A 24,909-nucleotide genomic window follows, 5' to 3' on the forward strand; every position below is an offset into this window, starting at 1 on the left:
ATCGGGATTTGAGTGGGTGCTTTGAATTGAATTCTCCGTCTTGGCCGTCTAATTGAGTGCGGAAAGACCACTCCACGAACGGGGCCTGGCAGTATTTCTCAGATTTCAGATCTCAGGTTTACGCGTACTTGCCGCTAGAGGAGGGGGGGCAGGCAGGAGAGAAGGGGGGGGCTCCGAGCAGTGGGGTCTCGATTGAAACGAAATGAGATGTACAGGTACGAAGATCATTAGCGCCAGAGGGTCTGAAGCCAGCGACGGGAAAAGTGGAGCAAGCGAGCAGGGTGCCGTCGAGGGCGGAGCACGGCCACGGCGCCAACTGCGTCATTGTGCAGCAAGGGTTATTTCAACGACACACCCACCGCAGCAGCAGCGGCAGCGAGGTCAAGATGACAGGAGGGCATCATCAGCCAGCCTGCCCGCAGCGAAGTCAGAGATTTTGCAATGACGATGTCACATTGGTGACGGGATCAGGTCATTGGACTTGGAAATACGCGCGGGGTGGCAGAATTGATGACACTGCGTCAATTTCGTCGCGGTGGGCTCGGTGAATATGTGGTGGAGTCCCCATATCGGGGTTTAATAACGCATCTCTGCTGCCCCGTCCGCACCTGGTGTTGCGAAGGCCAGGAGCCAGGAAGGCGCATTGAGAAGCAATCTTGCGGCCGGCTCCTCTCTGAATCCTGCAATTTTGGGTGTGTGCCTGTCAGCCTGGGTATTTCTGTTCGCTTTTTGGTAACTGTTTCGTGGAAGGAAGAGGGAAGGCTGTGGTTTTCTGCGGGCTGCGATGCACGCACGTACTGTAGATACACACAAGGCTCCAGTGCAGCACGTACATACATACAATATAGCATGTGCGTACATGGATGGCAGTGTGGATAAGGATAAGGATAAGAATAAGTGAGGAAGCGAGCAAAGGACAAGATGCCCGGCTCCGCGACAGTCGCGGGCTGCTTGCACTGCAGGCACTGCTGGCACTGCGGAAAGCTGGGACGGCTTGCTGCAACCGCAACCGCAAGTGCCAGGACGAGCAGGACCCTGACGATCCCGCAGGCGTGGGCTGCGATGGCACTTCTCGTTTCGGATTGGGGCGTTGCCGCATCGCGCAACGATTTGCCATCTTATTTTCATTTAGCTTTGTTAGCTGCCCCACGCACTCACGGCTTCCTCCTTGCGGTCCTCCAGCCATCGGTCTTGGCGATGCGGAATGAGGAGAGAGGGCTGCCGGGCGAAAAAAGGATGTGGATGCATGATGGCTGGGTGGATGCACGACGGGGGGGGGGTCTGAACCTGGGAGCGTTGGACCGTGGGTGGATGTCGGACTGCAGGCGGTGGAGCGCTCCCCATTGGACCCGACCACTCACGCCTGCCTCTGCTGCCTCTGCTGTCCCTGCCGTCCCGGGACCCCTGCTCCTGCCCCTGCTCCTTCCCCCTCCGCCTACGTCATCGGGCCGTCCATTTGGGCAGGGAGTGTCGTCATCGGGGGGCGTGCGTGGGGAGCCGCGCCAGCGGCCAATCAGAGGGCCGTCTTTGATTCAGCAGCCTCAGCCAACGACCCAGGGAAAACCCGAGCTGGCGCTACCGGTTCCCTGCGACGACGCGACGACACGACGACACTTCCCGCTCACGCTGACACGGCGCAAAAAAACACACTTCCACAGGCCCACAGTCGCGGCTGACAGCTTGCAATCAGCTACCAGCATGCTCGCCGCTGTCTCAGTCCCAGTCTCAGTCTCAATCCCGAAGCCGTCTGCTTCGGCTCCGTGGCGATGACTCGTGGGGGGGGCCTATTTTCAGCAAGCCCTGCTGCTGCCTCGGCTGGTCTCTCCGTCTCCATCTCCGTCTCCGTCCACGAACATGGTGTTCTGTCCTATGTCGGGCTGCTCGGGACGCACGCTGTCAGGAACTATCCACATTCCATGCTGCCAGATCTCGTTTCTCCTTGAACCTGGCTCCAGCAGTCCGGCTGGCGCCACGGTCGACAGCCTTCCCCGCCTCGAGGCCCACTCCGCCCTCCGCGGTAGCCTGTCTAATGGACTACTCTATGTAAAGTAGTCGACACAACCCAACACAGCCTAACACAACCCACCGAAGCTGACTGCGAAGCTGACTGCGAGCCATCTCCCGCGGCGGCAGGCGGGCATCGAGACGTAGCCTGCTCAACCCCGGCCAACCACGTACGCAATGCTGGCACAGCCCCCAGCGTTACATGTGCTGTCCAAAACAAAATCATTCCCGCAAGCCACAGCACCCGCACCCACACGGAGAAGGCGTAGCCGAAAATGCTGGGAGGCTGGGCGCAATCAAATCTATACTGCTGCCTCCTATCGCTCGAACCCCAAGGATACTCAGGACCCAATCGGCCCCTTTGCCCCAGCAGGCCAGCTACGTTTTGCCTCCGTCATCCAACGCTCACGTGTTGGCCGTTTGACTTTCAGCAGCCCAATCATGGCCCAATCATGGCCCCTAGCCCTCCAGCCGGCGTCGCCTCCTTCGCCTCGAGGGTCAGCTTCCTCCCACCACGCTGCCCCCCGGGCCAATCAGCCAGCCAGCCCGCCCCTTTGTCCTCCTTCGGGACCCAAGTTCGTCTCTCCCCTTTGCGAGGCCCACACCTCTTGCAGCGCTGCAGCCTGGTTGCTTCGCCTGCTTGGCTGCTCCGCGCCCGTGCCATCGCACCAATGTGTTATCGAGGCCATTTCCACCCTGGCAGCGATAAACACGCCTGTCCGCCTCGGGAACCCACTGCCGTTGGCCAAGCATGTTTCAAGTTTGCAGGGGCTGCCCCGAGGGGGTGGAGAATGTCACCCTCTTGCTTCGCCGGACCGGCTGCCCACCAACGACATGACATTATCGACCCGGACACACGATGCCTCTTCGGGCCTCCATACCACCAAGCCGACCAACCTCTGCACTCAATTGCTTCCGCGCCTGCGCGGGGCACACGGCCAACAGTTACTGTACAGTATCTCCCTCACTGCGGGACCCGTTCCGTGGTCGCATTGCCACGCACGTCTTGCCTCCTCCTCCTGACCATCATCGTCATCCGCTCCATCCCTCAATTACCCCCCTCCCCCGTGCGGCGCCGGATGCTACGCCGGGCCTCAAGCATGTGCACCACCCAAGCCGTGGTTCGGATCACGTACATGTCAGGGCATTGGTCGAAACCAGCCATCCTAAGCCCCGGGGTCTCTTCCGCCGTTGCTACAGTTCGGGTGCTGCGGTTTTCGGCCATGATCATCGGCCCTAGTCGCCTAGTCGCGCCGAACATCACTAGTGAAGCCGGAGCGGCGACCCCAAAACCCACCTCGCGTCAGTGGCAGCGGTGCCCGGCACAGGCATGGAGCTTTGCTCATGTCTGCTTCCCTGGAGCTTCCTTCATCCGGAGTCGTGGTCCGCTCCACCGACAGATAGGCTGGCAGGCAAGCGCCTGCGTTGGAGTTGGGTTGGCACTTCTTTTCTATATTTGGCGCGGCAGTGCTTGGCCCTCCTTTCATCTGCTGCCATGTTCAGCATGTGGCAGAGCAGTCTTGCCCCGGATGTTTCTGATCTTTCCCCCTTGTACCTGACAATCACTGCTCGGTGTCTCGCTGACATGCTTCCTCCTTCCATGACACTGCCCTGACCGGCAGACCGGTCGCAGGTTTTTCTCCTAGTGCTGAGTAAACCCACATCTCCTCCAGTCATCCCCTCCCACGGGCCCCATCCAAACTGCCGTACCGAAACGTCCATTCTGATACCCATCAGCATCCTTGCCTCTTGTTGGTTCCGCACTCAGCCATTGGCGAGTCACCTTGCCCCCACTCATGTCGTAGTGTGGAGAACTCTTTTCTTCGCCCTGGAAAATTCAGTGCCTCTGGGATCCAACCTGGTAGCCACGTCCTGGGGACACGTGAAAGGCTGATCACGGACAGGGGCACACGCGCGTGCCTGGCAATTTGGCACTGATCAGCAACGCACGAGGAAGCACGGTGACTGCCAGAGCCCCGGGCGACCTTGTGTCTGTTACAGCCATCCGGCGCCTTGCAATGCACCACCTTCTACTCCGCCGGCCGTGGAGTGGAGAGTGTGCTTGAGCATGATTTGATGACCCGGCCGTTCTCTGGTGGGATGTGTCACTTGTCATCTCCCTGACACGTCCTGAATCCGTTGGAAGAGCAGTTGCATCAGGAAAGGGCGGGCAATGGGGCCCGGGGCCGTCCGTGCCTGTCCAAAGCTGACGACAGCATTCCGTGTCCGTACACCTTTCGGGGAAGATTTTGGATGGCGTGCTGGGTCCCGCCCTGCTGCAGCCAACAGCCTCTCTTTCCCTCCCTTCTCTTCCTGTCTTTCTCTCTCTGGGTGTGGGCGTAAATGTGCCTCCCTCCTACCTCCACTCTTTTGTTCCGCGGCAGTGCTGCTGGGAAACAAGTTTGAGTTTTTGACGCGGTCAGGTCATGTCGTTGGCATTGTCATGTGGTTGGCTAGCTGCTTGATCCCTCACAGCCCAATCGACCACAGCGAATTATGGCTGAGGGAACCCGATATTGCAGATCGCTCTGGTCGGACCAGGGTGTTGTTTCATGTCAAACTTAGCCACTTACCCATACAGTGGCTACTACTACCTGCCTACTCGATAGCATGCATAATGAACATCAATTACAATTAAGCCTCGCCTAGTACTCGATCAAGCAAAACCATACGCAGGACGCAGCGCTTAATTTGGTTCCCATCCCGCCGAGCTGGGTGCGATGGGCAGCCCGTGACCTGCCAATGCGATGTGGTGCAGCCTAGTGTGATTGTAAGACGGGGCAGACAGGACGAACGGGAATCGCCCTGGCCGCCTGGGGTTGCAATGATAGACATGCCCCTAAGTTTTGGCTGATCGTTCTTTCTATTGGGGAAAGTCAAATTCGGGCGAACCCACACAAATAGAGCCTTAATAAGATCGTCGCCCGGCAGGGCTTGTGAATGGTGTCGATGGGCCATTTGCGGCAATGGGACGAGACGAAAGCCGAAAGGAGACGAGATGATCAACGGTGCCACTTGCTGCTACTGCTACCAACCAAGCCACCCCCGTCCCATGCCTCCTGTTTCCCCCCGATCCCCCATCCAGGTGAACCACGTGCTCCTGTGAGTGTGTCGCTGTCGATCCGCTACACGCCGGGCTCGTGCCATTCGGTCTGTCAGTCAGTCAGTCAGTCAGTCAGTCCGTCTCTATCTGTCCGTCTATCAGTCCCCTCACCTTGTTGCTGATCTGCCCGGTCACATGAGAGAGGTCCCGATTCTTCCATATTGTGGTTTGATGATGGGTGTGGATCGATCTCTGCCGAGGCGCGTCCGAAGTATATTGTTGGGGCGGAAGACTCGTTCCCTGAGCTTTTCTGTCTTTTCCCATGTGCTTGCTGCCTCGCTGTCGGTGTCAGGCAGGCAGGTGGGCAGCTGAGGTGGTGTGATTTTTCCCTTTGAGGCTGGTCAGGTCAGGTCATGTCAGGCTGGCGCGGATGAGATAGGCATAGGATAGAATTTAGGCGGATACGAGAAATTTTGAGTTTTTTTTTTCTTCTTCTTCTTTCCTTTCCTTTGCTGCAGGACTAGAATAGTCTTGGACTTGGCTCGCTCGCGTGTCTTGGGAGTTGCAATGAAAATCCCATTGTCTACGTGGCTCACATGCAATTGAAGATGGTTCGTTCGATTCCAAAGCTGACAAGAAGAAAGTTTCACTCCAAAGCGGCAGTTATCACACACACGCGTCAAGATGCCTTTGTTTTTGTCTTTCCAAGAAGTTTTATTTTGAGATCAAGGCTGTAGAAGAAGCCTCGTCGCAAATCGACTTTCTTTCGCTCAGCTAGTAGTACATTCGAGTGACAAGAGTATTTGTTCTCTTTCCTCTCCCAATATCCCTTAAACCCCCAAAGTTCAAACCGCACAGTTCATCAGTGGGGTGTTTGGGGGTGGGTGGGTAGATAGAACAAAAAGGAAATCATGCGCAACAGATGACCAGGAGAAAAGCACAACACAAGCCCAAAAAGCCGACTCCTTTGACCCCCTCCCCCTCCCTGCCCCTTCCCCGTTCCCGTGCTGGTGGCTCCGTCTCCTTTGACAGAGACATCTAGTTTCCCTTTCCCGGTGTATTTCCGCCTTTCCCAGCCTCCAGTTTCCGTGTAGCGACCGTAAAATACAATAAATGTATATAGTGTAGTAATTAGCGAGCGATTGGTGTGTGTTTTGTTGCTCCAGGTATCGATGTATAAGCGAAAGACATTAGGTGGGTTGTGTGTTGGTTGGTGGTATCAAGCGATAGACATTGAGCAGCGCCGGCTCAGAGATGGGACCAAAACCGTGACCGAAGTTCCCCCGCCCAGTAAACAAACATGATCCTGACACCGAGGCTAATCCGCCAGGCAAAAAAACAAATAGATAAAAACCAAAACAACCATTGAACGCCGTTTCACTCAATGGTATAGGACCCGACCATGTGAGTGTGTTTTGATCCTGGCCTGCCACCGAGGAGGGCCTGGGATCAACATCCACAACAATATTTTGAATCGCATCGCAAAAAGGTGATGTGGCTCCAGGCGGGAAGATAATTGCCCGAAACTGAGGTGGCAAGCGATAGCGACCGATCGAAATTCGAATGTGCTGCTGGTCGAGACTCGGTTGCCGGTTTTAAAACTTGCTCCGTGTGTCGTCGGGCCGACCCTTCGCGCGCCCGCGTTCGCTCGCTCTAGTCGGATGGTGACCGTAGTCTCGAGGCACCCGCCATCCGTGGAATCGAATAAAGCATTGCCGAAAACGACCGAAATTCTCGTTCGAACAACCGGGTATAAGTCTTCTGACCCCAAAACTTTGAAACATGCAACTTTTTGCCGCACCCAGGCTCCATCCCACTCCGGGATGATATGCACGACGCGACCCAGCTCTTAGTAGTTCCTGCCGATGCACCCGTGTCGGCTATGCTCATGACCTGACCAAAAAGGCTGAAAACGAATCATAAAAAAAGGGTATAGACAGCGAATGATGAGAATTAGAAGGTGGTAAATCTATCGGCCCAACTGGCGATGCGTGAACGAAGAAGAGTAAATGAAACCGCTCGTCGACTCGGTCGACGTGAGGCTTCGTGAGGTCGCATATAGTACAGTCGCGGATCTAGTGTCGATTGGGATAGCTCGAGAGCATGTCGTCGTGTTAGAACTTCTAATCGGATTGGTGATCCTCACTGCCGGCGTCAGATCGGGCATCGCCCTTGTGCACCTTGCGATGTCTCCGGAGGTTGGAGACAACTGAGAAATGCCGACCGCAGTTCTCAACTTCACATTTGAAAGCTGCAACCAACGTGTTAATCAACTGATACCAGTTTTCAGCGACAAACGCAACAGCAGGGCTGTACTTACGCTTCTCTCCAGTGTGGCTGTACATGTGTGTTTGCAATGAGCTGGGCCGTGTAAAGCGCTTGTCGCAGACCTTGCACTTGTGCTTCTTCTGGGTGCTGCTGGACACTTTGGAGCTGAATTGCCCCATCATGGACTGTGGTGCCGGGGGCTGGTTAGGCATCAGACCTTGGGGGCGTGGGAGAGTCCTGGAGCCCCCAACGGACTCAATATCGGAGCCAGCTGTCGAGTAGTCGCTGACGCTTCCGTCAACGGATCCGTAGTAGGGGCTGAAGCCTGTCGAAGACACGCTGGAGGACGTCGAATGTGCCGAGGGGAATCCATAAGAGTCACCTGAGGCGCGGCCGCGGTTGTTGTAGACACCGGCGCGAGGGGTCTCCTGGTTGCTCGTGTCGAACTTCATGGAGAGCATACCATGGCTGGCCTCAATGGCGTCCTGGAAGCTTCGGCGGTCGTCATTGATACCTCTGTCGGTTCGAAAGTCAATAAGTGAACTCCTGGGCACTGGAGGCAGGCCTTCGACTTGGTGATCGTAGGATGCGCCAGACGAGACTGATGATTGTGAATACCTTCTGTGGGGATCGGCCTCGGGCGCCAGACCGAAGTTGTGTCGCACGGAGGAGGACGGGTAACCCATGCCGTCATAGCTGGTCGGCGACGCAGCATAGGTGGCATGCACTGGGGAGGCCGCGGTCGTGTACGCAGACTCGGCATATGAGGGTGCGGAGCTGGGATGGGGCATGCGGTTGATGCTGAGGAGATCTTGGGGAACAGAAAGTAAGTCCGATTGTCCTCCTGCAAGGGAAGGGTCCACCATACTGAGAGGGCTGCCTGCTGAGGCTGAAGTCACCGGGACAGAACCATACGGGGCCAGCGGCGCGGTGGTAGTGGCTGGTGCCCGGGACGGCGGCTGCTGTGCGTGGCGATCCAGGCCCATGGGGTTGGAAGCCAGTCCGGGTTGCGATGCCACGTACAGGGCGTGGCTCGAAGGGGCCGTCGTGGACGACGCCCAGGGGTTGCTGAAGTGCGGCGAGTGTGTGGGATAGGAAGACATGTTATCGAATTGAAGATGTCCGTAGCGTTGCTGGTTGGCGTCTATTGTCATCGTCATATTGGACGGGTGTTGTGGCGTGTGTGTGTGTGTGTGTGTGTTTTGTATGCGTATACGAGCTCCAGAGGTCGGTCAAGGCAAGAATGGTCCTCTTGCTCACGTCTCGTCGCGCGTGGGTTCGTCTTTCGTGGGGAAGGGGGGTGGTGGGGGGAGGAGGAGCAGCTTGTGTCAAGGTAGGAAAGGTGCGGAAGGAGAAGAGAAAAAAGGTTCGCTGATCAGATGCGGGATTCCGTAGAAGGATTAAAGTCGTGTCACCTTTGTGGGAGACGGAAGACTTTTGACCTCGTTCCCTTGAAATCGATCAGACTGGTTGGAGATCCAGCGCACACGCGAGATATTCGAGAACGGAGGGATCAGCGACCTTAAGTGCGCCGCGAGGGAACCAGCTTGGAGGATGACAAGACGGCAGAGAGACAGTGGCCCCTGTGGAAGGTGAGGACTAGCGCGATGGAGCCAATCGGTTGTTTGGACCCAAAAGGCTCGTCCGAACGTTGTGTCTTGGTCGCTGCTGGTGCGCGGGACTGGTGGGGACACACGTCTTCAGCGGGCCTGTGACGACTCCAGCAGAGAGCAGCGATCGGCGGTACAAGGAGCCGTCCTGAGAAAAGGAGGTCGAGCAGCCAGCAGGGATGGGGTTGGGCAGGCAGGCAGGCAGTCCTGGGCAGACAAGGACCAGGAGATAGGGCCGTGTGAAAGGTGGGACAGGCGAGTGCCAGGGCTGAGATTGGGGAGCAATTGGTGTTCAATTTTGGGCGGGCTGGCGGTTTTGGCGTCGTCCAACAGAAAGGACAAAGATCGGCGGGCGGTCAAGCCTGGGAGGAGCCGGGAGTTTGGGATGATAATCTTCGGGCAGGCGTGGGGAACTGGAGAGAGTCATGGACGACGAGAGCACCACACTCGGTCTTCCCCTGCTTCCAAGGATTTGAACCGGTACAGTTTGATACCGCGTGGGCCGGGCAGCGTGGAGCCCAGAGCACACCTCGTGCAATTGCAACGTGCTGGTCTTCCTGCGCACAGATAACTGAGGCAGACAGCCAGAGAGAAAGAGGCGTCAGGAAAAGGGCCGTTTTGATACTGTGTGGGCGTGTCGACGTCTGGTGTTGTTCTTCCCAGGCGGCTGCCAACGTGACGTCTTGGCGAATCTTGACAGTCTCTGCCAGTGCAGCGTAGGTTTGTTTGAGAGAGGGACGGACGAGTAGTGTGCCGCGCCTCTGGTGATCGGCAGTGGTCGTGCGTGCGAAAGTTCCAAAGCCGATCTTAAGTGTCTCTGCTGGGGGGACTCCCAGGTCGCAATGGCACGGGGAAAATTGGAGTGCCAATGCCAGCTGTTTTGGGAGAGAGATGATCGCCGGTCAGAGAGGACGTTGGAGCTCGGGGATTTCAATGTGATGGCAGAAGAGCAGCCTGCTTTGCTCGATTGATGGGGGGAGGCAAAAAAAGCGTCGGCGGGCCAAGCTTTACATAAAGGTTTCGGGCGGGAGTGCGCTCTGATTGAGGGGAGGGAGCTATGATGAAAGGCAAAAGTGAGGTCAGGTATTGCCAGCTCTTGGCTCTTCTCTTTTTCGCCGCCGTGACTTGAGCTGCGCCGGTGCTGGTGCTGCGCTGGGTGCAGTGCTGTGCCCTGGCTGGCTGGCGGGCGAGCGAGGGCGTGTACCAGAGCAATGTAGCGTAGCGTCGAGTGCCGTCAAGGGCAAGGTCAAGGGCAGCGTGCCGAGGACGGGGACGAGGACGAGGACGAGCCACTACCACCACCACCACCCATACACCAGAGAATACACACACACATACAGAGCAGTGACCACACACCACAGTCGCACCACACACCCTGCATTACGCACCCACCTTGCACGCCCCAGGTTCGCTCGTTCACGCACGCGCACACGCCCTCGCCGCTTTCACGGACCAAGCCAATCCAACCCAAGGGGTTTCGTGCTGTCCCGTAGTAGGCCAGCCGTTGACAGGGTCCTTGGACAATCGCGGACTAGCAGCATATGCAAGCTGGCTGCACAAGCAGAAGCAGCAAAAGCCGGGGCCAACCAGGATGCATTGGGATTGAGGAGGGAGGGGGTGTGGAGGCGACACACAGGCAGAATTGCTGGAGGGGGCCAGAGAGTGACTGAGAGGGATTGGGACGACTGGACGACTGGAATTGAGTAAGACTGGGGGAGAGGAGAGAAGGTGGCCCGGGGGGGGGCGTGTGTCTGTCGAGAGATGAGGCAACTCGTCGGTCAATTGGTGGTGTGGGCCGGGACACACACAGGGACGACGGCAGACGAGGACAGGGCACCCTGGCTGAACCAGTGTGGAGATAAACTGGAGATGTCGCGCTTCAATTGTTGGTGTGGGCCCTCCTGGCGTTGCATTGGCCTTGGTGGTCGGTGGGGGGTTGGTGCTTGTTTGGTGATGGAGACCCTCTCTGCACTCATGTAGCCAGTAGCGGTACTTTGTACAGACTGCACACATTCGTACTGACGAGAGACTGGACATGGGAGCAGGGCTCGCAATGCCGGGGGTTGAGAGATTGGAACGAGGGGTAACCAATCTTGACTTGCTGGTTGATGGCACGATTTTTCTGAATCTCAACGTCGTGTCTGAGTTCGACATCTGAGTTGAGCCCGGTTGAGCTGGGTTGGGCTGGGTCGAGCTGAGCTGAGCTGAGCTGAATTTGTTGGCCGTTCACCACGTTCTGCCACTGCCTGCCACCACTCGCCGTCCCAGTATACCTGGGAACAGTACTCTGTACAGTGCTCCTTCCTCCGCTTGTTGACTGGGAGGAGATGGAGATGGAAGGGAGGAGGCAAGGGAGCAAAAAGAAATGACCCACATGCTACCCTTTCCAGATGGGGCCTCAATCTCGACGGGGTCGGTCTTACCGGATGAAGACATGTTGCTCAACAGAGACTGTGCACAAGCCAAGGGAGGATTCAACACCCCCAGGTAGAGGACCCTGAGAATCCGAGAATGATATCACTTGGGAGGAATACCCTGACCTGGGGAGATGATAATAGTCAAACGGCCATTGCTCAAGCCAATCTCATGTTTGTCTCGGCTGTTGTCGCAACCAGCCCAGGCTAACAGGCGCCACTGATGCGATGTGGATGCGACGGGATGCGACGGGATGCGATGCTTACTGTATGGGCGGTGGCTGCTCTGCCTGGAGGCGAAATAGAGAGGGGCTGGGTCTAGCAGCCACAAGCGGGCTGCACAAATCATTCATGGTGCTGATGGTGGTGGTGGTTGTGGGACAGAGTCTACATGGGACAGGCGCTACTGCACAGTACCGTCAAAAATGACCGTGCTTCCTTTGTGTCTCATCAAAAACCACAGGCATGGTCACTGCTGTCGTTACCTACCTACCTACCTGTCTAGGTGGTCGCGGCGTAGGCGATGTAGTCTAGGTACTGTGCTGTGTTGGGATCCACGTGTTGCAGACAGAAGAGACTGACTGACTGACTCCCTGGGGCATCTCGTCTGGCAGCATCTCCACGTTAACTTTATCACGATCCGAGACATGAATCAACTCGGAGGAACAAGCAGTGTAGCAAGGGGAAGGACACACGCAATGCGCTGTGTCCGAGGATGACAAGACGGAGGCGGCGGTGGGTTCGGCTCTTGTGAGCGAGTGGGGCCCGACCCCCCTTGCGGAGGGAAACGCTCTGTACCGATACGTCCAATGCAAGGGAAAGCATGAGGCAGATGCGGGCTTGGGGGGTCTGAAGGGGGGTCTGGGGAGCGTCGACTGAATCAGATGAGGCCGGCACCTGAGCAACACATGAGCAGCTTAGTGTGGAGCGCGGGTGGACTGCGATATAAAAATAACAGTAGGCACAATTTGGTTTGGATTGGACTGCATGCGTGCATGCATGTCGAGGTGTTTTGAGTCCGAATTGCAAGACAAGACCCTTCTCGCATCAGACGATTGGGAGATGGATCCCTCATTTTGTTTTTTCGCTCTCGTTGGCTTGTTGCTTTCATATGATGCCACGGTCAAGCACGTGCAAGATGCGCTCTCCCTCCACTACTCCCGACCCCCCACTTCTTTCCTTTCCCTTGTCAGCGCCTCAGCCAGGAATGATGCGGGAAGGAACAGCTGAGGCCAAGGTGAGGGCGAGGGTGAGAAGGTGAGGTGGAGGTGGAGGTGGAGGTGGGCTCCCCATCGTGAAACCCCACTGACATCACACTGTCCTAAAGCAAAGGCCACCAGGCCATCCATCCATCCATCCCGATGAAATAGGAGCAGAGGACAAATGGAGTGAAGCTGTCATCTCATTTCTTCCTTGGAATACGACGATAGTATCTGGCGCTAATGTAGGTGTGAATGTGTGTGCCGCATCAAGAACTGGAGTACAATGTCATGGCATGACGGATGACACCGCCTGCAAAACGTCGAGACGAGACGGGCAACCGGATGGTTGGTGGCCGTCTCGTCCAGCTCGTCTGGTCTTGTGCCCAACGACCAAAAAAAACACAACCCTCTCTCCCAAAACAGTCTCCCTGACCACCCCCCCCCTAATTCCTTCACCTGTTCTGTCCCTGGGGTCCAGGGCTGTGATGCTGAAACGGGCAAGGCTGGGGAATTATTCTCCCCGAAGGAAGCAAGGCAGGCACGGACGGGTAATCGACCAAAATTCGGGCTAGCCGGTTCAGGTACTACATTACGTAGCCACTTTTTGTGCTTCGGTAGCTCCTTCCTCTGCACCGCTGGCCTCGTTCATGTATGTATTGTATTGTACGCAGCCTAAAGCACGAGCCCAAGTTCGACGCCAAGCCGCTCTGACGTCCACACGGTAGCATTGTCGCTGCGGCTGTCGTCGTGCAGAGATGATTGAATAGATTCATTTGCCAATCACCAAGACGAGAAAGAGCAGGCCTCTACACCCCCAGCTCAGCATCACTTGGTAGCCCCAGGGGTCGGAATGGCCATTGGGACCTGCGACTTGGGACCTGGGGCTGCGGGCGCGGACGGGAAGGAACAAGTTGCGTGACACGGCAGACAACCCATTGCCCATGCTGCACGAGTCATCCAGTCTCTTGGGTGCGTGCTGCGTTGCTGGTGCGCCCTCTGACGTCGTCCTTTCCGCTCCCTCACCTTGTTGCCTCCCACTTCCCTCGCTCGATGAGAACACCCCCGCGCAAGTGGTGCGCTCCTCCCGGGAAATCTAGCAGCGCGTCCATTGGCGTTGGTCTGAGTGAATCCTGCGGCACTCACTGGGCCTCAACAGGCTGCGCTGACGCTGCAATGCGCCGCCCTTCATTTCGTCTATCCTGCCCTATGATGCCATGCAGTCTCCTTCTCGACGGGCCCCAGCATCAGATTCAGATCCAGAGCAGGATTGAGAGCCATCACCATGGGGCTTGCTGCCAGGCTTGCCAGGCTGCCCAGGGAGCAGAGACCAACCGGCCCAGGCGAGACGAACCCACTCACGGTCTGCACAGTACGGCACAATGTAGTGTACCGCGCCAGTACGCATCTCGACCTCATCTCAAGGCGGGCTGATCAGATATCAGACCGCCCACATTTGCTGGCCCCCCGGTCTGGTGCGGTGGGTTGGCCATCTCCCGCGATTTGCGACTAAATCCCATGGATACTGTCTGTACATACGTCACTCCATTCAGCCGCATCAGGGACAGCGACAGCGACAGCGACGCAGCTCCACGCAGGCGTTTATTGTCGAGGGCTTTACCGAGGAATTATACCGCACTGCCGTCACGGACCACGGTCGCCTCCCTCCGCTGCGCGTGGCTGCAACTGCCACCCCGCTCCCTCTCGCCAGCCGCCAGCCTTCGAATATCGACGGAAGCAGCAAGACACCGCCTCACGCTAACACACCACGTTTCCCTCGGACAGGAGGAGAGCGCACCTATGGCTTGTGCCCAAACCCCTGCTGCTTCCTGGCAGGAAGTGGACGGACTTGAGCGTGGTGGGCCACCTGTTGTCCACAATCCGTCCAGTCCCACGATGCAAAGCACTGGTAGCGGAGCGGCACTGCATAACACGGCGGCTGTCCCCCAGCCCCTGCAAGTAGCGGTGGGAGTGGGAGTGGGTGCCCACAAAGCTGCTACCAACGGGAGCGCAGCATCCGGGAATAACACCAGCAAAAGACGTCCCTTCAAGCCCACCCACGAACCAAGCTTTGGTGCTACGCCTCCCCCAAGCAACAGGCCAATGACAGCGGAAACAGTCCCAATCCAGACATCACACCCTGGCGCCTCATCCCACGTATGCCGCAGGCAGCGCCGCCCTCCGACACAGGGCAGGCCGTCTGCAAGCCGTGGATGGAACATACCGTAGATTGATTGCCTTGGTACCTGCTCACATGCTGCACCTAGCTCACCTTGCTAGCCCTTGTCCCTTCCGCTGGTCATTTCACTCGCGGAACGCTTCCACCCCCGCGTACAACCAGATAACCTGGATATCCTGCCAGCCTTTGCGAAACCCCCGATTGTGATCTGCTGGTGTGTTTGAGGCCCGGGGTAGCAACCCAGCATGGCGGATACCACATGTTTCCAGTGCTACCACCAACGTCACAGCCTCACAAGGTAGGACGGCAACTCTGGTAGAATAATCACATCTGCTACAGGCGGCCTCTTCGAAGCAAAAGCACAACCACACCAGGATGCACTGAGCCCACTGCCAAGCCTACCGTGCTAAGATGGCGATGGGACCCAGGGGAGATGAGCATGCAAGCAAGCAGACCCTTATCGTGCTCACCAACACTCGAGCCCAAGCCCAAAGAGGTGCATAAACTCATCAGCTCATCTGCCCAGCGCTGCTCCATTCCCCTTCTGGGACCACGCGACCCGGCACGAGCCATGCCACTCTCTGGTTTTGGATGAGTAATTTGGCGGACAGCAGGAAAGGGCATGGTCACTGCTGGATGGGGACCGCATGTCACATGGGCCTCTCTCTGTCACGGCACATTGTCGAGGCGACCGGGACTACATCACCATTCCCTCCGACATACAGTATGTGCCGTTCTGCCAGGCAGGGCGCCAGCTTGTCAGCAAACTTCAGGTATCATATTTGTCCTTTTCCCCAAGCGACGAATGTGCAGCCTCTGTCTGCAACATGCAGGTGGAATGAACCAAGCCGAAGCCTCTACTGTATGGTGCTGACTTAGCGCACCCCACCGACGGTCATGGTTGCAGGTGCCGTTCAGCACGCGTGCATTCCGTACACATCCTGAGCTGACTGTGGGCCATTTTTTGATGAGGCAGCACCAGTGTCATGTCCACCCCCAGATCCTCTTGACGCTCCGGGAGAGGCTCTCAGACGCATGGACTTCCCTAAAAGGAAGAGGAGGATAGGGGGACCCGCTTCGATGGCACATTCTCCATCTCATTTCGAGGTCATGGGTCCTGGTCAACAGATTCCAACAAGCTCCGTGACAGCGGACCTCAACAACGTGGTCGGTGCGCCATGTTCGGAGAAGATCGGTCGAGCCCCACCCGAGGTGAGCACGGCCGCCGTTGCGGCTCGAAAGCCAAAAGATTGCACAAACATTAGAACATCCAGTTTTGACCAACTCTTGGCTGCTAATCCCAAATGATCAGCCAGATTAGCGCTCCTGTCCCAAACCGTCGAGTTGAAACTCAAATATCCGGGGCAGCTACGGACGGCAATTACAAAAAGCTGGGGAAGCAATTTGGACATACGTCGCCGAGAGCAAACCATGCACCCTTGTTGGACGACTAGAGCCGCCCTCCAACCTTGACCTCACCTCTTCGAGATACTTGCCTCATCTCGTAACAAGATTGCACCATTATTACCACTCGTACATGAGAGGGTGTGCCTATGAACGGAACCCGCAAGGCCACAACTCAAATGATGGCAGTTGACGCGTACGTTGTGGGACTCTTGTAGCCATGTCATCTTGGCGGTTGCCCCGTGCATTAGGGAGCTCAGAGGAAGTCGGTGTGGACCTGGCAGGAAACTGGCCTGGATGACATCGAGTATCCGTGCAGGAGTATAGTGAGTGGCTGGGAGGGGGCAGGAGTCGACCAGCAGCAGCCTTGTACCGGTGCCACTCGCGCTTCTTGTCTTTGCAAGATGGCCGGAGATTTCCATCACAGCACGTGGCCGCGTGGAGATCCATCCGAGTGTTGTTGTCGTCCTTGTGGAGCTGGGAGGCAAACTTCGAACCGCTATTCGGACGCATCCTTGAGATGTACAGTACCTCGATCAACCTTCCCAGATACGACCGCATCTCCGGTGGTGACAGTCGCTTTGCTCGACCCAGGGACCTGGGATGACAGAGGGTCTGAGAGGGACGATCTCGTCCCCCCGGGCAGAGGCATCATTGGCCGGCCCCGAGCTGTCACGCATTGCCTGCCTAATCCGGACGATGACAGTTTTGACTTGCAGGTCTGCTATCAGCACCAAGCCTTGTCACCCCTGGTATAAGGGTCCCAAGGTGTGGGCGTCGACGACGCAGGAGCGAACATCACAATGAAGGTAATTTGCGCCCCAGGTAGCCTTTCCCGGGTTCATGAGTCCCATGGCTCACGCCAACGCCCGGCATAGCGAGGTCGGAGCCCTTGTCGACACAAACTTCGGCGGAAGCGATGCCATATTGCGGGTCGAGGGGTCGCCGTCCGCAAGGACCAGGTTGCGATCTAGGCATGCGGGTCTCCCCAGTCGAGTCCTAGCTGAGTGAGTGACTTACTGACTGACCTCTTGAGGGTTGGCTGTCTGCTTCCAGGAACACGGCCCCCAGCACCCCCCCCCCCCACCTCTTCCTCTCTCGGTGTGTGGTGGCAACCCGACTACCGCAATAAGCAGAGGCAGTGCTTAGCTGCTGCAGCAGCTCTTGAACAAAGTTTCCCGAATGAGGAACCCTGGCTGCTGGGAAGCCTCATTTCGAATCCCGCTGACCCGATGCTCGGGAGATTGGCCAGGGGCCCATATTCCCCGTCGTCGAGGCGTGGGGTCAAGACGATCTGAGCCTGTCAACGGCCAGCAACGCTGCCATATGTGACCCCACCGTAATGATTCGCACAGGGGGGCGTCTCAGAAGTGACAGGGGAGCCCGAATGGCTGTAGCGCGGGCAACATGGCCAGCCGAAAAGAGGAATGATGAAGCCTAGTTGTTGAGCGATGATACCCTATTCTGCGTCTTCTCTGCGCCGCTGTCAACCACGCACTACATAGAGGCAGACAGGGCTAGCGGGCAAGGGACAAGGGGTGGACTGGTCAGTGTGTCGATCAACTGCCGTGTTTAGCGCCCCTAATAGCATGGGTGGCATTGGGCACAATCTCACCTGCAGCCTCATGAGTCCCGTGAAGAGGGTGTCAGCGGGGTTTCCTCTGCTCGCCTCGCCCAATCTCATCGCCGTCCCCATCCGTCGAGGAACTCGACAGGATGCTGGCACACGAGAGAAATGATATCAGATGATATCACAGTTTAATTACGTCGAGAAAGGGCCGGAAGGCAGTATATGCCTTTTCAAATTACGTCGTGAAGGGTGTGGATGGCCCCAAGTGTTGGCAATCGACATTGGGATTCGGCTCCTTCTGCACATCTTGTGGTCCTCGACGACGGGGGTCGCATTGACTTGACCACCCCGAGAATCCGGGGGACGGGAAGCTTTGGGGGGGGGGGATCTTTCCGTTTACCGGACCACACGGTTTCTCGTGCATAGATCGGATGGAATGGTCGACTGGGTATCTCCGGGGGCTGTGGTGTCCAGCGGGAGCGCAGCGGGCAGGCGGGAGAGGAAACGCCGCGAAACAACAACCAACAACTCACAGGTGGGAGTGGGAAGGGGGGCGTGGGAAGAGACGCACTGGCCAGTCGTTCGACGAATAAGGTGTCCGAAGCCACGAGGTCGGTGACCCCAAAAGCAGCAGCAAGCTCCAATTGCCTCTGCTGTTTCAACCGTCTTGACACCACGGGTCCCTTGCAGAGATGGGATTCTGCAATAACCCATGCCCCGTATTCGCGAGCGGCATGGGGATCTCTGTTTTGTCTTGTGAAGCCGAGGATGGCCTCAGCTCGTTTCAACGAACGATGCATTCCCACCTGCCGGCACTTGCGACACAGCAGGCAGGCATCCTCCGCCCGTCCTGATCTGAACGGGGTGGCCTGGCGGGTGGGTGGCACTCGCAGGTCAGGTCCCAGGGCCGCGGGCTGATCGGGGAGGTGGAAGGAAGGGGACATCAGGGTGCTGGCCATAGGTCAGCCACGCGAGTTGCAGCAGCTTCCCCGGCTGCCCGGGTGGCGACTATGCATGCACATTCCCTTTCTGTCCATGACACTGGCAGACAAGGTCGACCGAGCTACAGTACAGCACACGATGAGCAAGCTGCAAACTCATGATCGACAACTGAATGGTTTTTGCTAGTCTACTGTAACAGTCCCGTCTGACCTGGTCTGGCCTGATCTGTTCATGCTGGCATTTGCTCGTATCGCAAGATTTCGTCAACATGCCCGCAAGCATCCCTCGCAGGCACACCGAGCTAAGGCGGATGGGACGAAGGGCTAACAGCAATTAGTCTGCCTAGGAGCCGTTTTTGGCTTTTGTGGTGTGGGCAGAAATCGAAGAGCCACAACTGACAGGGCGCGCTACAGTAGCCTTCCCGGCCCTGCTCAACACTACCCAGGTACAGCAAAGCGTGCACAGTTGGGACACACAGCAGACAGGTCGTCCCCACACCTCCTCCACCGGCCCCCCGGTTTGGCTTTGACGCCACTGCACGCCTTCTCAATTATTATTGTCGGGCTGGGAATAAAACGCAGAAACCATCGGTGCGCAGGCGGTTGCCCTGCATGCATGCACGCACACACACACACACATACGCACGCATGCAGTCACGAGCGAGCGAGCGAAAGAACCATGGGGAGACCCGCTGGTGACAACGTTGCGGCAGGACACCCGCCGCGATCTTTCTTTCGTCGCGCTAGCTGGGGAGGTGGTCACTCGCTCGCTCTCTTGCTCGCTTTTCAACACAGGACCTGCACACCTAAATCCACATGCCTGAGCCGACAATTACTGACTGGTCAATCAATCACGAGATTGGGTATTTGTGCATTCAAGGCGGAGTGGAGCCATCAAATCATACAGTCAAGCCCCTCCACCACACGCAGAGACTTACATAGGGCATTAAGAATGAAAATAAAAAATAAAAAATGAGATAGAGGCAACGTCCGTGTGTCGGAGCTATTGGAAGGGCAGCTTCACCTCCGGACACTAGCGCGCCGGAAGGCGGCCCTCCCGCAGGTCTTGGTTCTGCAGCCACGAAACACACGTACGCACCCGCACGCGCGCACACACACACACACACACACACACACACACACACACACACAACTAACTCAATTCACAGGGGGGTTGGGAAAAGGGCTGTGGGAGTCAGAGCCGGAAGTCAAGAGTCAGAGTCAGAGTCAAGCGCCGCGCGCAGCAGCGATGATTCAGGACAACTACTCGCTGGTTTTGTGTGTGTGTGTGTGTGTGTGTGTGTGTGCTTCTTTCCTTTGCATGAATTTATTGGTAAACATACAGGAACAACAAACTGCCGTCCTCTGAGGCGTTGCCAATCTAGGTTTGGTTTCAGTTCGTATCACCCTCCACGTAGGAACTTGCGATCTGTCTGTCTGTCTGCCGGTGGGTCGGTGAGGGCGTACGAGCAGTTAAAGTAGTAAAGCGCTGCAGATTTGGCGGCGTCGGTGGGGCGTGCCGTTGCTTGAATGTGAGCCTTTGCTGTTTCTGGAGGGCTTTTCCCCCTTCAGTTCAAGTCCTGTCGGTCGACCGCGCGGTCACGTCTGGTGTGGGCCTTTGGGGTGGATGCAGATACACAGATAGGCCCCGCCGCCGCCGCCGGGCTTCTTGACTGAGTCCCGGAGGTGCGGACGGGGGGCGAACTCACTGTTCACTCGGCTGGGTGTGGATCTCCCGCCCGTCCCGGAGTCACTTCCACTCTGCCTCACGATGGCAATCACTGCTTGTTTCGCACTTTCTTCATTTTCATATTTCTTATGTGTTTGTCTTTTTTCTTCTGTCTCGTGATACAAGGAAATCAGTTTTTTTGTTGTGTGGTGATGCTTGTGCGTGTCTGCTTGATTAGTATCTCGACACAAATATATCAATGAGCCCTGCTTTGTGTGACGATTGTGTCATCTGTTCAGCCCCAGGCCTGCAGCCCCTCGGAGGTCAAGCCACAGTGTATATTGGAAACGGGAGGCAAGCCGAGTGGGCTTTGCGTCCCTCTTTTTGCGCACCGTTGCTTGAAAGTTGTTTGCCTCATGCGTATTTTCTGAAGTTTGGCCCGGCCACCTTTGGGTGAAGGTGATATGCTACTGATACATGACGGTGTGGTGCCAATGGGGGATGAGGTCTTCGCGGGTGAGCTTGTAAATATAGAGGGGAAGGGTAGGTTCCTGAGGCTTGGTGTTTCCGAAACGTGCCCCTCTGGCTTCCTCTGGCTTGGTCCCCCGTGCTGTGTCTGAGATGTGGCTTTGAGGCGTCTATTGGCGATACCAAAAAGGACACGGGCCAGTGGCTTCACAGGAATCAAGTCTGTATACCATCTATATCGAGATATGTCTTTACTTCTAGCCTCCACATTTTCTGGGCGATCACATAGACAACATTGAGCTTAGTTGGACAACCTATATTGGTTCATATATACTTGAGGCTCGGGCCTTGATTGCATCTCTTCCTCTATTGTTTTGTTCTCCGCGCGACAGACGATCGGCCCGATTGAACCATCTGAAGAGAAGCAATATCGGCTGCGGAGACGAGCACATCGTACCGCGACTGCAGCTGCAGATGATGTGGGTGGCTGAGGAACGCATCACTTCGGGATCTTGACCCTGTCACAACAGCTCCCATGAGAGTCTATGCGAGTGTTCGTCTTCCTAGCTCACTTGATGCAGGCCTGCCAGGGACAGGGACCATTTGAGGTCATCATGCCGCGGTATCATGACCCGACTTTAGACACACGAGAATACTCTGCTGTACGAGACAGACCTTACGCAAGCAGCTGGAGTGAAAGATCCGAGGATTGGAACTGGTGAGCACACACGTAGCCTCGCTAGCGTGACCTATCATCCCGTCCCGACGAAAAAGGAAGTAGGGAGAGGAGAGATGGAAGGGGGGTCTGAGGAAAAGCTTCGCTTCGGGCAGATCAGAAAAAAGGAAGTGGTGGGCAGAAGGGGAAAAAGCAATTGAAAGACAAGACAAGTCATAACGGCTTTTGCCGTCCCCCAGTCTTCCTCGCCTGGAGTTGCTTTTGGAATGAGAAAGCAACGGGTCTCACTCAGACTGAACCTTTGCCTGCCGCCGGCAGCATCAATCTGCCAGCCTGCAAGGGGAGGGTGGCGAAGGATTGTGTCTGTGGGCGAGAGAGAGGGTGTGTATGAGTGTGCATGGAAGCGGAGAGTCCCCTCTCAAACATTTCTGATGGGAGATGAATGTGGGATGCTGGAGGAATGGGCAGGTCTGGAAAGGAAGGGGGCCGGAAGCAACGCTCCATGAACCCCCTATGGATGTAGTCCTAGTCGGAAGCGCTCCGTGAGATGAGATTGGACACACCTGTCTCTCAATACACACACGCCTAAGGTCCCAATGACGGGAATGGAATGGTGCTGTCTAAGTGACCCCGAGAAAGGCGGCTCACACAAGCGGACCGTCGACGGCAGGCGCCGGGAATGGCGCTCGGGAATGGCGTCGAGCCATGAATGTGGCCCTGGCCCCTTTCACACTCTTTCAATCTGAGACCAGATGGAGCTTCCCCCTGGCCCATTCCAGTCGGCGAGACGATGGTGCCCTGCCAAGAGGATCCGCTTCTCACCTGGCATTTCTGACGGGCGCGCTAGCTCGAGGGTCCTGTCGACGGGGCGAGACCCTTGATGGTAGTGACCGAGCCTGCGACGCAAACAGCACGTATGTGTTTGTCTGTTCTTTGTTTGGACGGCATCAGTGCGGTACCCCCAGCGCTGGTGCTGGTGCTGGTGCTGGTGGAGAGCCCGTTGTTCCGGTCTTGGGCCGCGACCGCGAGGCTGAAGTGGCGGGTCTCTTTGGCATGTGAACGTCGTGTGTGGGGCGAGGCTGGCACTGTGTTTTTTGTGGCATGGTGTTTCTATGCAATTACTGGATCTGTGGCTGTTTGGACATTCTCAGAAATCCTGCATTTGTGCAAATGACATCGTTCTGGGTCCCTATCAAGTTCTCGGTATGAAGATTGGAACACCAGGCTCTGTAACTGTGAACGCAACATAGTCAACTCTAGTGTGATTTATAGATAAATGTATATACACTGAGGAGTTTTAATATCATGTGCTCCAGGTTCGCTGTACTCCAGTCCACGGGGGGACAGGGATGAATCTGTGACCAAGGGTTGGAAATACACGTCCGCGATGCTTCTGAGCCCACCTTCCATAGTCCAGTGCCCTTGAGAAAGGATGCAATTCAGCTTACCCACCCATTTTGAATACATGGCCTGAGATGTGCTAGCTCATAAAACATGACACGTAGCTAATTTGAGCCCGAATACTTCCTAGGTAATTCTGTGTGTTGCTAAGTTCACAAGGGGTTCTCCATGGACCCTAATTCTGAAGCTTCACAGGAGGAGCTCAACGTAACTGGACGAATTCTCGGCCTACATCCCAGTCATTGCACTATCCTGATATCTATCTCTATTACAGGAAGTATCATATCTTCCTAGTGTTCTCATAAGGTTGTAAGATGCCCAGAGTGTCTTTAGTAATCGGATCAAGTCAATCAATTTCTAGGTCTTCGGGGTACAGGGACCTACTCATTGGACCTAATCTTCTTATAAAGGCATAATTATCATCAGCATATTCTGGGCAGATCAATGGAGGTTGATCGCTAATCATAAAATTTTACCTCAACAATAATTAGGTACTAGAAGTGTATACGATGCCAAAACCAACAAGCACTGGCACTACAACAGAGTCTAGAGCTTGCACACAGTACTATATACCGTTAAGCTCAGATGCAGCAATTTTCGAGCCCTGGTATATGTTTCATCGATTCCTTCCCATATTTCGCTTATGACTTATCGATGCGTCGGAAGTACATAACTATATCAAAACCGTCAATTATCGCAGCGATGTGAAGTCCAAGCCCCCATCGTTGTCTTGCAGCATCCAAACCTGCATTGTGATCAAGGAGGAAGAAGATCCAAATGCCTTGAGGCGCCACTTGCAGATAATTCGCAGACGGCCCAGAATATTCGTGTACACATCTACAAGATCAAATACTATCGACTGTTGCTTACTCAGTGCTTGGATACACGTAAGCATTCAAGTGGTACAATGCTGACATCGGTTGCATCAGAAGAGGGGCTCGGATGTTATCGCCTCAAACTTTGCCACATTTTAATGCGCATATCAAATACTGCGATGCAAGATGAATGCAATTTCCGCCGAAGAGATCTCGGTTTCCTCTGATAAGAGATGTTCGAAATGCCACTGTTCCATGTCGGCGGAGTGGCCAAATCTTGCCGAATTCGAGGAAAACGTGTTTGAGGATTACTTTAAGACGGCGAATTTGGGGTGTTCTCGGTGCAGGATGGTCGTGGCTATCCTCCGTGATGCCCGTGAGAAACAGTGCATAACAGAGCCAAAGGGATCTCGGTCTTACATGGAGGTGCTGCGCAGGGACGATCGATTTCTCATGATATTAAACGACAGCGAACTTGACTGGCAATCGAAGGAGCACATGGTTATTTACCGGGAAGGTAAGCAAATTTCGCCTCCCAGATTGGGGTGCTGACTGCTACTTCATGAAATGGTAACAGCGATTCTAGACGGCATCGAGGCACCTATTCTAAACCTTGAACCTTACAAACAAAGTCTGAAATGCCCATCCTTGGCTGGGTGCATCCAGCTGGCCAGTGAGTGGCTTGCCAGATGCGAGAAGAGCCACGCGGAGTGCAATAACGAGGACAAAAGCGATTTCGAATACCCTTTGAGGCTTATAGACATAGCTGATGAGTCTCAACGACTGATAATAGTCAATTCGAGCCGTTCCAGAAGCGTTCGCTATATGGCATTGAGCCACTGCTGTGTTGGAATATTCTAGATATCTAGGCTATTATTAATACGGGATATCCTTTTCCCCATACGTTTGCCATTGTATGGAGGATAATAACTATAAATAGGGGCCTTTCCTCCCGTAAAATAAACGTTAGCTAGCTTAATAAACTAAGCATTTAATGCTATTATTTCTTATAGGTTATAAGGCCCGAAGCTTACCTAAAACGGCAACGCTAACCCGATATGGAAAATGGCTAACCCAATACGGAAAACGTATATTACGTGACACCCTTAATTGCCATCACTTCTTAAACCTTTTAAATAAGATAAGCTTTATACTTAGAAATATACCTTTTAATTAATTACTTGATTAGGCTAATTAATAAGCCCTTAACTAATTAGATCGCCCCATTTAACGTTATAAATCAACCTT

At 55.6% G+C, this 24,909-nt stretch overlaps 3 protein-coding genes across 3 annotated transcripts; 2 read left to right on the forward strand and 1 right to left on the reverse strand.

Moving 5' to 3' along the window:
• Nucleotides 1-7,170: 7,170 nt before the first annotated feature.
• On the reverse strand, nt 7,171-8,475 carry INS49_010519 (uncharacterized protein; the record flags this gene model as incomplete). The annotated part of the gene is made up of 3 exons (XM_043171244.1): nt 7,171-7,298; nt 7,368-7,831; nt 7,934-8,475. 3 exons carry the CDS (start codon nt 8,473-8,475, stop codon nt 7,171-7,173), a joined length of 1,134 nt encoding a protein of 377 aa, XP_043025809.1.
• Nucleotides 8,476-15,827: 7,352 nt separating this feature from the next.
• INS49_010520 (uncharacterized protein) lies at nt 15,828-16,171 on the forward strand (the record flags this gene model as incomplete). The annotated part of the gene is made up of 2 exons (XM_043171245.1): nt 15,828-15,929; nt 16,034-16,171. 2 exons carry the CDS (start codon nt 15,828-15,830, stop codon nt 16,169-16,171), a joined length of 240 nt encoding a protein of 79 aa, XP_043025810.1.
• A 7,838-nt stretch (nt 16,172-24,009) lies between these two features.
• INS49_010521 (uncharacterized protein) lies at nt 24,010-24,522 on the forward strand (the record flags this gene model as incomplete). The annotated part of the gene is made up of 2 exons (XM_043171246.1): nt 24,010-24,178; nt 24,239-24,522. 2 exons carry the CDS (start codon nt 24,010-24,012, stop codon nt 24,520-24,522), a joined length of 453 nt encoding a protein of 150 aa, XP_043025811.1.
• Nucleotides 24,523-24,909: the final 387 nt, after the last annotated feature.

The sequence above is a fragment of the Diaporthe citri genome (assembly GCF_014595645.1).
Source record: "Diaporthe citri strain NFHF-8-4 chromosome Unknown scaffold_4, whole genome shotgun sequence".
NCBI classification, from domain to species: domain Eukaryota; kingdom Fungi; phylum Ascomycota; class Sordariomycetes; order Diaporthales; family Diaporthaceae; genus Diaporthe; species Diaporthe citri.